The 12,081-nt window shown below is 51.7% G+C and overlaps 1 protein-coding gene across 2 annotated transcripts in view; it reads left to right on the forward strand.

Annotated features, from left to right (window-relative positions):
- The window catches only part of TIE1 (tyrosine kinase with immunoglobulin like and EGF like domains 1), a 61,919-nt gene extending 58,600 nt beyond the window's left edge, over positions 1–3,319 (forward strand). For both annotated transcript variants that reach the window (XM_032966313.2, XM_032966314.2), the window contains exons 22-25: positions 224–264; positions 689–785; positions 2,068–2,167; positions 2,318–3,319. In XM_032966313.2, coding sequence (XP_032822204.1) covers positions 224–264; positions 689–785; positions 2,068–2,167; positions 2,318–2,389 — 310 coding nt within the window. In that variant the 3' untranslated portion in view covers positions 2,390–3,319. The remainder of the gene's footprint in view (positions 1–223; positions 265–688; positions 786–2,067; positions 2,168–2,317) is intronic.
- Positions 3,320–12,081: the final 8,762 nt, after the last annotated feature.

Consider the following 12,081-nt stretch of genomic DNA (forward strand, 5'->3'; position numbering starts at 1 on the left):
CCCCCCCACTACCCCCACTCCCCTGCACGTGCCGTGCCTCGCATCACCCACGCGCCAGGCCATGCACGCCGGTGACTCTTCGCGTCCTAACCCCCGCGGGCCAAACGCCTCAAGGCAGAGATTGGAGACTGAATCCAGGCCGGTGCCCAGGTCCCGCTGGAGACCCGCTCGGGGATTCATGGGTGCTCCGCCGATCCAACGCCTCTCTCCCTCCCGTTCACAGGTGGTCGTTTGGGGTGCTGCTGTGGGAGATCGTGAGCTTAGGTGAGTGCAGACATCATCGAGGCGATGACATCGTGGTCATTGAGGCTCGTGGCACAGGCTCGTTCGCTGCACGGCTGTCACGTTTCTGATAACGATTTTCACTTTAAAGTGATGATGCTTCATGCAATGGCCACCCACCCACCTGCCCTCCTGCCTGCCTGCTCACCTACCCTACTGCCCACCTGCCTGCCTGCTCACTTACTGTCCCACCCACCTGCTCTCCCACCCACCTGCACTCCTGTTTTCCCACCCACTTGCCCTTGCACTCACCTGCCCTCCCATTCACCCACCTACCTTCCCTCCCACCTACCTACCTGCCCTGCTGCCCACCTGCCCACCCACCTATCTACCCTTCTGCTCTCCTACCCACCTGTGGATTTACCCACCCGCACCCCCGCCGTCCCTGTAACCCCGCTGGCTGCAGGAGGCACGCCGTACTGTGGGATGACATGCGCTGAGCTCTACGAGAAGCTGCCGCAGGGATTCCGCATGGAGAAGCCGCTCAGCTGCGACGATGAAGTGTGAGTTACGCACCTCCTCGACTGTCGTGCCGGTCGGGCGGCGTGGTTCCCGCGACATTGTAGCATTCGATGTCGGGTCGAGAGATTTCGACGGAGACGCGGGGCGGTTTTCGGGCGGAGTGAGTGACAGTGGAGTTTTTGTTGAATGGAGCTTTTTTTTGCACCGTAGTTTAACGTTTATTTATTACTTGGGATATTTCACCTGGACAGTCCGTGCAGATGGAACATCTCATCTCATAAGGTTGTCCGGCTCGTCGATTATCACAAAACAAACGCCGCTCCACTGATTCAGAGTGAGACTGCTGCCAAAGCAGAGCTGGTCATGAGCACACTTCCCAGATATGAGAAATCCACTTTCTCCTCAACTACCCCATCACTAATAGGGAGTTACGTGGGTGGAGTACTACTGGCACGCTCCAGGTTCAGCAGCAGAGTCTCCAACTCCTCATGGTGAACAGCAATGACCAGATGATCAGCATACATAACACGGTTGACCAATAGGGAGCCATCCCTTGACCGGACCCAGGCATTGATCAAGCTTCTTTTGTACTAGATGGGAAATCCTCCGGTACAACCATGGAAAACTGAATTACATTGCCAAATAATGTAGGAGCCAGAAGACATCCCTGTCACACCCCAAATGGGAGCAGATAATTGCTGTGACTCTCAGCCACGCAGCTTTGCCCGGGTCTGTCTACCATCACGAAAGCCCTACCTATTGTGAGCAGAGGATTAGGGACCCTGAAAGCACGAAGAACAACCCAGAGCCCTGGCCTATTGATGGTATCACAAGCCTTGACGAAGGTCAATAAAGCAGAGATGTAGGTCCTGTTGAAATTCCCTACACCTCTTCTGTAGCAGACGGCCAGAGAATATCATATTCTGATTTAAAGCTTTCGTGACTGCAGTAATTCATATTCTTAGCTCTTTCGGTAACGTCACGTTGAAGGGAAACAATAAAATAATAAAATATATAATAAACAATAAAAATTCTCACGACGTTTCGACCATAACACAAACGGTCTTTACCGAAAGAGCTAAGAATATAAATATAATATCATATTCGTGCAAGAATTCGAGCTGTAGTAGTTGTGCACGCCGTGCCAGTGAGTTTCAAGTTGAGGCTTGGACAAGTCGAGACTTGCGGCACAAAGGTGTGTCTCTGAGTCTCGGCGAAACGCGAACTCTTCCGCAGTGCCTGTGCGACGTGATGTTGTGATGTTGCGATGCCCGAAGCTATCCGCAGCATGCGCGTGTGACGTGACATTGTGACGTGCCGCAGGTACGAGCTGATGAGGCAGTGCTGGAGAGATCGTCCCAATGAGCGGCCCCCGTTCTCGCAGGTGTGCATGTCGCTCAACCGCATGCTGGAGGCTCGCAAGGTGAGAAAGACGCTCACAAGGAATCGGCGCGGCACCTCTCGGTGAAACCGGCCACGAGCGTTTCATAAACACCGCGGGAATCTGCCGCCCGCCCGCCAGCGCGCTCGCTCGTTCATCCAGCTGACAGCCGCTCTGCTCTGCCCTGTTCAGGCCTACGTCAACACGGCTCTGTTCGAAAACTTCACCTACGCCGGGATTGACTGCTCCGCGGAGGAGGCCTAGGCCTAAGGCTGTGGCCGAGCCGGGCGGCCGTACGGGGGCCTGCGCTGGCATCCGCGGACACCCGCCGGCGAGCCCCGCCCTTGCTCCCCGTGTCCGCGACATCCGGGCCAGATGCCTCCTCCACGGCACGGCGGTGCTGCTCGCTCTCTTCGATATTTAAATTCTGGGCAATATGAAACGACCTTTTCGTAAAAACTGGATTCTAGTTTCTTCTGAATTTGTGTACCGGAATAACCGCGGTATTTTTATTACTAATTTTTTGTACCTGATTTACTTTGTACCTCTTTTGATAAAATACGCTTTAAGGTGTTGCGTGATACGTAATGTGCTCGAGTCTGGACCGTGGCCTTGGAGCTGGAGCCGAGTTCTTGTCGAAGATTGGTTTGTTATTGTCACAGAACTGTCCACAAGGGCTGCAGAGATTGTGGGGGTGGGGGGAGGTGGGGGCCATTTTCCCCGGGCTTCAGAAGAAAAGGCCAAGCAAGGCCTCAGGGCTAGGCCTCACCTGCCATTATTTTGTCTCGGGCCTCCAAATGTGCTTTGTGGCGCCTGACAGAGCCTGCACCTGGGACAACTGCTCTCTTGTTTCTTTCCTGTTTTAAAGGAAGATTCCTACTTGCGTTTTGTAAAATTATGTAAGCTGGCAGGAACTTCTGGGTGCCATGACAGTTGAACACCTTGGTTGTCTAAAATTGAAAAAGTTGTCAATACTACTGCATGTAAGAGTCTCTCAAGTTTACAGTTATGTTTTTCTTCTCGTTGTAGCGACAGGGATATGTGTGGCACACTGTACATACATTGCTCTCACTTTTTCACTTTTGAAGTTAGGGTTATAATTTGAAACCGACTGGTATACTGTGTGTGTGTATAGCTAACTGCTCTGAAATGTTTGCCAATAAAATATTTTTGGAATAAAATAAAAGTAGCTGAGCTCGATTTGCGATCAACTTATTTCCTGTGTCGTCTGGAAGAGGTGGCGTTAAGTGGATTGATGGCGACAATGAAAGAAAGCGACCAGGTCATAGTTGTGACGGCATCAACCTCTTGAGATGGGCCCTGTGTAGAGCCTCGTCAACGTTTACAGAATAGCAACAAAAAAGCAAAATAGGTTTTTTTTTGTGGTTAGATTGCGTAAATTTAAATGTTAAATCCGCCACCACCCGATGCAGCTAACTAGTAAGGTTTGTCATGTAAACAAACCATACCAAATCGTTACTAGTTTTAGTTTCTAGGAGGCACTTTATTAACAACTTTCATGGTCTCGTCCACACTCTCCACAGTAGCTTAGCTTAGCCTGTGCACAACACTAGCTGCCTAACACTGACGGCGCCGACTGAGATAGCCAACTGCTCTCCTTCGTAGCGCAACATCTAGCGGAGACGTTTAGCGACGACGAGACGAGTCCATTCCCAGAACTGGCAGGCTCGAGCTCCCGCTTTCAGTTCCTTTTATGCTATTACACTACACTAGTACAGCACACCGGTGTGTTGGAGAGCAAACCCACAACATTTACACCATTGTAAATGTTACGAACCCACAACATTTACTACATTGTAAATGTTAGAAACCCACAACATTTACAATGTTACAACATTCTAAATGTTGTAAGTTTTCTCTCCAACACCGGTGTGCTGAACTAGTAACGAATTGGCATGTTTTGTTGACGTGACAAACCTTACTAATTGGCTGTGTTGGGTGGTGGCGGGTTTAACGACACATTTACATTTACGCGATCTAACCCAAAAACCTCTTGGGGCTGCTGCCGCTGCCACCGTGGAGAAATGACGCGCGGCAGTGGCCACGGTCCTAGGCCCCTGGCGCAGAAAGGAGGACTTGAGGTTGTGAGTCGCTTCTGCGGCTGCTGCTGCGGAGATTTCTACCATGGGCTGCAGTGCAGGGAGACCGGAGCGGCGCCATGGAAGGAAAGAACAGGGAGCTAAGACAGAGAGAGGAGTGGAGGCAACAGAGTGAGCGACATGACCACGGCAGCAGCCAGCTCACGCGGCGCCATCTTATATATAAAAGTCTCCTCGTGCGCGCGCTTGCGGGGGATTTGGCTCTCAAACGGTGTGGTTCAAGTCCGAAAAAAATTGCCGGGTGGCACGCCCCGAGCCCCCTGCTTGGTATAGGCTATTCCGTTTTCCCAGCCGTCAACGCTAAATTAGTTTTATTAGCGATTTAGTGCCATTCTTATTTTAATTATTTACTTAATGCACGAGCTCGACCGTACCAACTGACACCAATTGCGTGGGGGGGGGGCGGACCCTGCCAAGTGATGCGTGTTCAGTCGAGCTCACGGCCACACCACGGCACTGTCACGTGAGTACTTTGTGCTATACAGTCACTAACTATACTGATACTAGCGGTTAGTACCCGGCGTTGCCCGGGCGAAAAAGGCAGACACACACATGGACTTACAAACAGACATGGACCCATACACATAGAAACCCACTGACTTACGCGCACGCAAACACATATGGACTCACACACACAGACATCGACTTGAGAGACACATATAGTTACACACACAAATCGACTCAAACACAGAGTTACACACACATATCGACTCACACATACATACATAGACTGAACAACAACCGCCATTTGCCACTAAGTGGCAGTGACGTCACCACAACGCTTGTGGCAGGCTATGTGCACCTTGAGGCCACGTGAATTGTCGAACACCTGCTGGCAGGAGGTCACGGGGCAGACCCAGATGGCACAGGTCGACTGAGATGACTGGCAGATGCACCACCTGTGCCCTGTACCCTGCTAACTTTCTGTGCTTTAGCCACACGGTGCATCGCTCATTCTTGTGAGCATCGCTCCTCCGCCCTCCGTTGTTGTTGGAGGCCGACTGCCTCCAACTGGCCTGTAGCGTCCTTCACGAGGCTCCTTCACAGATACCGACCTTGAAACTGCTGGTACCAGTCATCGACAAGTCCACTCAGCTGCACATCGTCCTGTAGCACATCACTCCATCTCTTCTGTAGCCTGTGCCGTGCCCGTTTAGAGACCTCGATCCGGCAGAACAAAAGGTGTTTAGACATGCGGTGGCTGGGCATGCAGGCTACATGGCCCACCCAACGCAGCCTTGCCTGGCCATGCAGGCTACATGGCCCAGCCAACGCAGCCTTGCCTGGCATAGGAGGTCACCAATGGGACTTTGTCCAGATCTTTCAAGTATTTGTGAGCTCCTCACACAATCCAGCCTGGTTAAACCCAGGATGGATCGTAGGCAGGCCAACCTAAATGTTTGTAACCGGCGAAAATGTTGCATTGGGGGGGTCCAAGTTTCGCAAATGTAGAGAAGGGAGGGAATGACCATGGGCGAGACTGCGTGGAGCTTCGTACCGAGCGAGAGACCAGGTAGCTTCAACACAGTGTTACACAGCCGATGAAAAGATAATGCCGCTCAACTGATTCAGAGTGGGACCTCTGGTGTTAAACCGGAGCCGGTCATGAGTACACTGGGCACGTATGGGAAAGTCTGCACTCTCCACAACTGGCCCATCACCAATTGTGAGTTAAGGGGGTGGATTGTCCGATGGTACAAAATACCCAGGCAGGTGCTTAGTTTTGGTGGGGCTGATGGTAAGGCCCCACCTCTTAGTGGCAAGCTCCAAGTTGAGCAGCAGCGCGTCCAACTCCTCTTCTGGGTGAGCATTAATTACCAGATCATCGGCATACATAACGTGGTTGACCAATAGGGAGCCATCGATTGACCGCACCCAGGCATCGATGAGCCTCCCATTGTATCTGTACCAGATGTTAATTCTTCCGGTAGAGGCATTGAAGGCTTAACGAAGTACGTGGTCCAACTATATGTAAAAGAATGTTGGAGGCAGTGGACATCCCTGTCGCACCCCAAGATGTACAGGGAGTGGCTCTGATTCACGGTCACGTAGTTTGATGTGGGGCCGCTCACCATCATGAAGGTCCTTAAGGATCGTGAGCAGAGGGTCAGGGACTCGAAAAGTACGAGGAGCAACCCAGAGCCCAGGCCTAATGATGGTATCATAGGCCCTGAGCAAGTGAATAAAGCACACATATGGACTAACACGCACACATGGACCTACAGGCACGCAACGAAATGGACTAACACTGACTAACATGGAGCCACGCACACACAGCGACGAACACACATACACATGGACTGACACACACATATAAAGTCACACACACACACACATTGACTTACACACACATCGAGTGACACACACATATACATAGACTTACAGACACATTGACCTACACACACACATATGGACTTACAGACACACACACAAGGACTTACACACATGGACCCACGCACACACATCAACTGACAGCAACACATCGACTCACACATACATAGACTCACCCACACAGACATGAACTTACACACACACATACATATCGACGCACACACGTGTACACATGGACTGTCACACATAGACACATTGGCATACACACATCGACTGACACACATAGACTCCCACACAAACATACATGGACTGACACACGCACATAGAGGCACACAAACATGGACTGAGACACACACATGGACGTATGCACACACATGGACGTACGCACACACACACACAATGTACACACACAGTCCACAAATACTGCTATAGAGTCAGCCTGTACTACTGTACAGTCCATAAATACTGCTATGGAGTCAGCATATACTACTGTACAGTCCATAAATACTCCTATACAGTAAGCATGTACTACTGTACAGTCGATATATACTGCTATAGAGTCAGCATGTACTACTCTTCTCATAGCAGGTACCACCACTGTCGCTTGCCCTGCTGTAATCATAGCTTACACCACAGTATACATGCACTGCTGCAGGGAAAGCAGGTACCACCACTGTATGCACTGTTGTAATCATACCAGCTACCACAACAGTATGCATGCAGTGCTGCAGGGAAAGCAGGTACCACCACAATATGCACTGCTGTAATCATACCAGGTACCAGCACATTCAGTATGCACTGCTGTTGTTAAACCATGTACCACCACAGTATGCACTGCTGTTATCATAGCAGCTACCACCACAGTTAGTATGCACTGCTTTTGTAATAGCCGCTACCACCACTGTCAGTATGCACTGCCTTTGTGATAGCAGGTTCCACCACAGTCACTAGGCACTGCTGTAGTGATACCACAAACCACCACAGTCGGTTTGCACTGCTGTAGTTCAAGCAGGTACCACCACAGGCCGTGTGCACTGTTGTAGTGAAAGCATGTACCACCACAGTCGGTATGCACTGCTGTAGTCATAGTGCATACCGTCGTGCTGTGTGTGCGTAAGTCCATGTATGTGTGTGTGTAAGTCAATGTGTGTGCATGGTGTGTGTGTGTAGAAAACTACTCTTTTTTAATTAAGTTACTTCTTTCAAAGTAATAATGCCTGCGTCTAAGTCCATGTGTGTGTGTGGGTCGATGTGGATGTCTGCGGCCATGTGTGTGTGAGTCAATGTGTGTGTGTATGCGTCGCTCCATGTCAGTCAGTGTAAGTACATTTCTTTCTACAGTCCATAAATACTGCTATGGAGTCAGCATATACCAGCTACCACAACAGTGTGTAACTTGTGTGTGTGTTTTTTGGTCCATGTGTGCGTGTGAGTCCATGTGTGTGTGTGTCTGTACATACATGTGTGTGTGTGTGTGTGCGTACGACCATGTGTGTGCGTACGTCCATGTGTGTGTCGCAGTCCATGTTTGTGTGCCTCTATCTGCGTGTGACAGTCCATGTGTGTGTGTGCGTCGATATGTATGTGTGTGTAAGTTCATGTCTGTGTGTGTGAGTCTATGTATGTGTGAGTCGATGTGTGGCTGTCAGTCGATGTGTGTGCGTGGGTCCATGTGTGTGTGTAAGTCCCTGTGTGTGTGTCTGTAAGTCCATATGTGTGTGTGTAGGTCAATGTGTCTGTAAGTCTATGTATGTGTGTGTGTCACTCGATGTGTGTGTAAGTCAATGTGTGTGTGTGACTTGATATATGTGTGTCAGTCCATGTGTATGTGTATTCGTCGCTGTGTGTGCGTGGCTCCATGTTAGTCAGTGCTAGTCCATTTCGTTGCGTGCCTGTAGGTCCATGTGTGCGTGTTAGTCCATATGTGTGCTTTATTCACTTGCTCAGGGCCTATGATACCATCATTAGACCTGGGCTCTGGGTTGCTCCTCGTACTTTTCGAGTCCCTGACCCTCTGCTCACGATCCTTAAGGACCTTCATGATGGTGAGCGGCCCCACATCAAACTACGTGACCGTGAATCAGAGCCACTCCCTGTACATCTTGGGGTGCGACAGGGATGTCCACTGCCTCCAACATTCTTTTACATATATTTGGACCACGTACTTCGTTAAGCCTTTAATGCCTCTTCCGGAAGAATTAACATCTGGTACAGATACAATGGGAGGCTCATCGATGCCCGTGTGCGGTCAATCGATGGCTCCCTATTGGTCAACCATGGTATGTATGCCGATGATCTGGTAATTAATGCTCACTCAGAAGAGGAGTTGCTGCTCAACTTGGAGCTTGCCACTAAGAGGTGGTGCCTTAACATCAGCCCCACCAAAACCCCCATAACTCACAATTGGTGATGGGCCAGTTATGGAGAGTGCAGACTTTCCCATACCTGCCCAGTGTACTCATGACCGGCTCCGGATTAACACCAGAGGTCTCACTCTGAATCAGTTGAACGGCATTATCTTTTCATCGGCTGTGTAACACTGTGTTGAAGCTACCTGGTCTCTCGCTCCATACGAAGCTCCACGTCGTTTCGCCCATGGTCATTCCCTCCCTTCTTTACACTTGGACCCCCCTAATGCAACATTTTCGCCGGTTACAAACATTTAGGCTGGCCTGCCTACGATCCATCCTGGGTTTAACCAGGCTGGATTGTGTGATGAGCTCACAAATACTTGAAAGATCTGGACAAAGTCCCATTGGTGACCTTCTACGCCAGGCAAGGCTGCGTTGGCTGGGCCATGTAGCCTGCATGGCCAGGCAAGGCTGCGTTGGCTGGCCCATGTAGCCTGCATGTCCAGCCACCGCATGCCTAAACACCTTTTGTTCCACCGGATTGAGGTCTTTAAACGGGCGCGGCACAGGCTAGAGAAGAGATGGAGTGATGTGCTACAGGACGATGTGCAGCTGAGTGGACTTGTCGATGACTGGTACCAGCAGTTTCAAGGTCGGTATCTGTGAAGGAGCCTCGTGAAGGACGCTACAGGCCAGTTGGAGGCAGTCGGCCTCCAACAACAACGGAGGGCGGAGGAGCGATGCTCACAAGAATGAGCGATGCACCGTGTGGCTAAAGCACAGAAAGTTAGCAGGGTACAGGGCACAGGTGATGCATCTGCCAGTCATCTCAGTCGACCTGTGCCATCTGGGTCTGCCCCGTGACCTCCTGCCAGCAGGTGTTCGACACTTCACGTGGCCTCAAGGTGCACATAGCCTGCCACAAGCGTTGTGGTGACGTCACTGCCACTTAGTGGCGAATGGCGGTTGTTGTTGTTCAGTCTATGTATGTATGTGTGAGTCGATATGTGCGTGTAATTGTGTGTTTGAGTCGATTTGTGTGTGTAACTACATGTGTCTCTCAAGTCGATGTCTGTGTGTGTGAGTCCATATGTGTTTGCGTGCGTGTAAGTCAGTGGGTTTCTATGTGTATGGGTCCATGTCTGTTTGTAAGTCCATGTGTGTGTCTGCCTTTTTGGCCCGGGCAACGCCGGGTACTAACAGCTAGTCATGAATAAGAGAATAAAACCGTGGGCTGAGAAGGACTGCACGCATGGGGCATGGCCTCCTCACCAGGAATCCATTCGGAACTCTCGCTGTGCATCGTCGTATCACCCCTTGTTAAACAGAAGGTGTGGTGCCACCGCGGCGGAGCAGCTCCGTCGTATCACCTCTTGTGAGACCACCACCGGGGGGTGACAACGCCGACGCGGCGCGCCTCGCCCCCCCCCCCCCCCCGCACGAACGCGCACACACCCCACATAGAGCCGGGAAGGGACGTCACCTGGCCGATAGGTGTTTATCCAGAAGCCCCTAATGGGATCAAGCTTCATGGTTTCCTGCGACCGGGAAATTGGGCGATCTCCCCCCGTAGCTGACACGCACCGCAGCGCTGTGACCTGATATTAAAGTTACGTGGTCACGGCGGAGGCCACAGAGCCACTGCGGATGCAATCACGCACACACGGCACGGAGCGTGGGAACGGCGGTACGCCTTTGTCATAGGTAGCATTAGGGACCCCAATAACAATGAGACAGGAGCATTCCGACATCTGAATGGACAGGGCAGCCCGGGGTGTGAGAACAGCGGTACACCTTTATTATAGATGGGATTAGGGACTCAATAACAATTCGATAAGAATAACTGAGCCTCTGAATGGACAGGGCAGGCACGGGTGCGGAAGCAGCTGAATGCCTATTGTTCCAGGAAAGGTCACGGATCAACCCTCTACCGGGACGACTCTCAGTCTCGTCCTCCTACAGCGCTCAGTGCAGCAGAGGGGAAGTAAGAGCGAGTGAGAGAAGTGAGTTCTGAGTGATTTAATCGAGAGTAGGGAGCGGAACGACAGACAGAGTAGATTCAGCCTAGGATCCCAGGGGGAGTAGGCTGGCATCCACCGACGCACACACTTACGCGCAGTTTAAACGGGTTACTCACAGTAAATAAAATTACTCATAGGGGGGATAAACTACGTCATGTAGTCTTTAGGCGCGTGAGGAGAAGGGTAGAGCGTGCTTGGTGTTTACGTACCCGTACGATTGTTTACCGTGGTGTTCAGCGCGCGTACCTACGCGACTATTTCCGGGGGGTGTCCAGCGCTCGCGTACCTGCGCAATTGCCTACAGTAGCGCTCAACGCTCGCGCACCTGTGTGACTGTGTTGCGGTCGCGCACCTGCGCGATTGTCTAATAGCGAGGTAGCGCATTAAGCGCCTGGCGTGCGCGTATTCGCGCAACTGTTTAAACGGGCCCTTTAAATCAGAGCGAAGCGAACCTCTCCAATCAGCAGCATGCGCACTGCAGACGCCCTGCCCTCCCACCCCTCGACCCCAACTCCCTCGCGTGCGATTGGTGTACGGGGCTGAGCAGGTGACAGCGGCGTGTTTGTTATTGCCGGAGCGCGTGAAGCGTGGGTGTGAGGGAAACACGCGTCGGCGCGCCGCGCCTGTTTGTTTACGTGCGGGACGGGGTTTTTACTTACGAGCGCGCTCCCCGTGGCACGCCGCCACTGAACAGTGTAGCGCGCCGCAAGTGTAAAGCGTACCACCCCGCCCATTGAGCCATGCCTACATGGTCGGCAACGAAGTCAGGGGCCCCGGGGGGTGAGGGGGTGGAGGTCGCTAGCCCGAACCCCACAGAGCAGCCGGGGGGTAGTGAGACAAATGTAGCGGGGGAGTCGGGAGCCAACGGCCCCGACAATTTGGTGATGGCCGGGGACGGTAGCCCCCACAAAGGTTAGCGAGATACAGGCAGTCGACGTCTTACGAACGCCCGCCTTACAAACATATAACTTATGAACGAGATATTAATTTTTTAGCCATCTGGCTTACAAACGCGGACTCGCACTTGTGAACTGAACCGCAGAACTTGTATTCAGGACAATCCTCCTCGTGATGTAATGAGTCACAGTATCTCGCTGTGAGTGTGTGCGTGTGTGCACGTGTGTGTGTGTGCA

This window comes from Petromyzon marinus, chromosome 35 (genome assembly GCF_048934315.1).
Source record: "Petromyzon marinus isolate PM22_M1 ecotype Great Lakes invasive population chromosome 35, UKy_Petmar_22M1.pri1.0, whole genome shotgun sequence".
Lineage (NCBI taxonomy): Eukaryota > Metazoa > Chordata > Hyperoartia > Petromyzontiformes > Petromyzontidae > Petromyzon > Petromyzon marinus.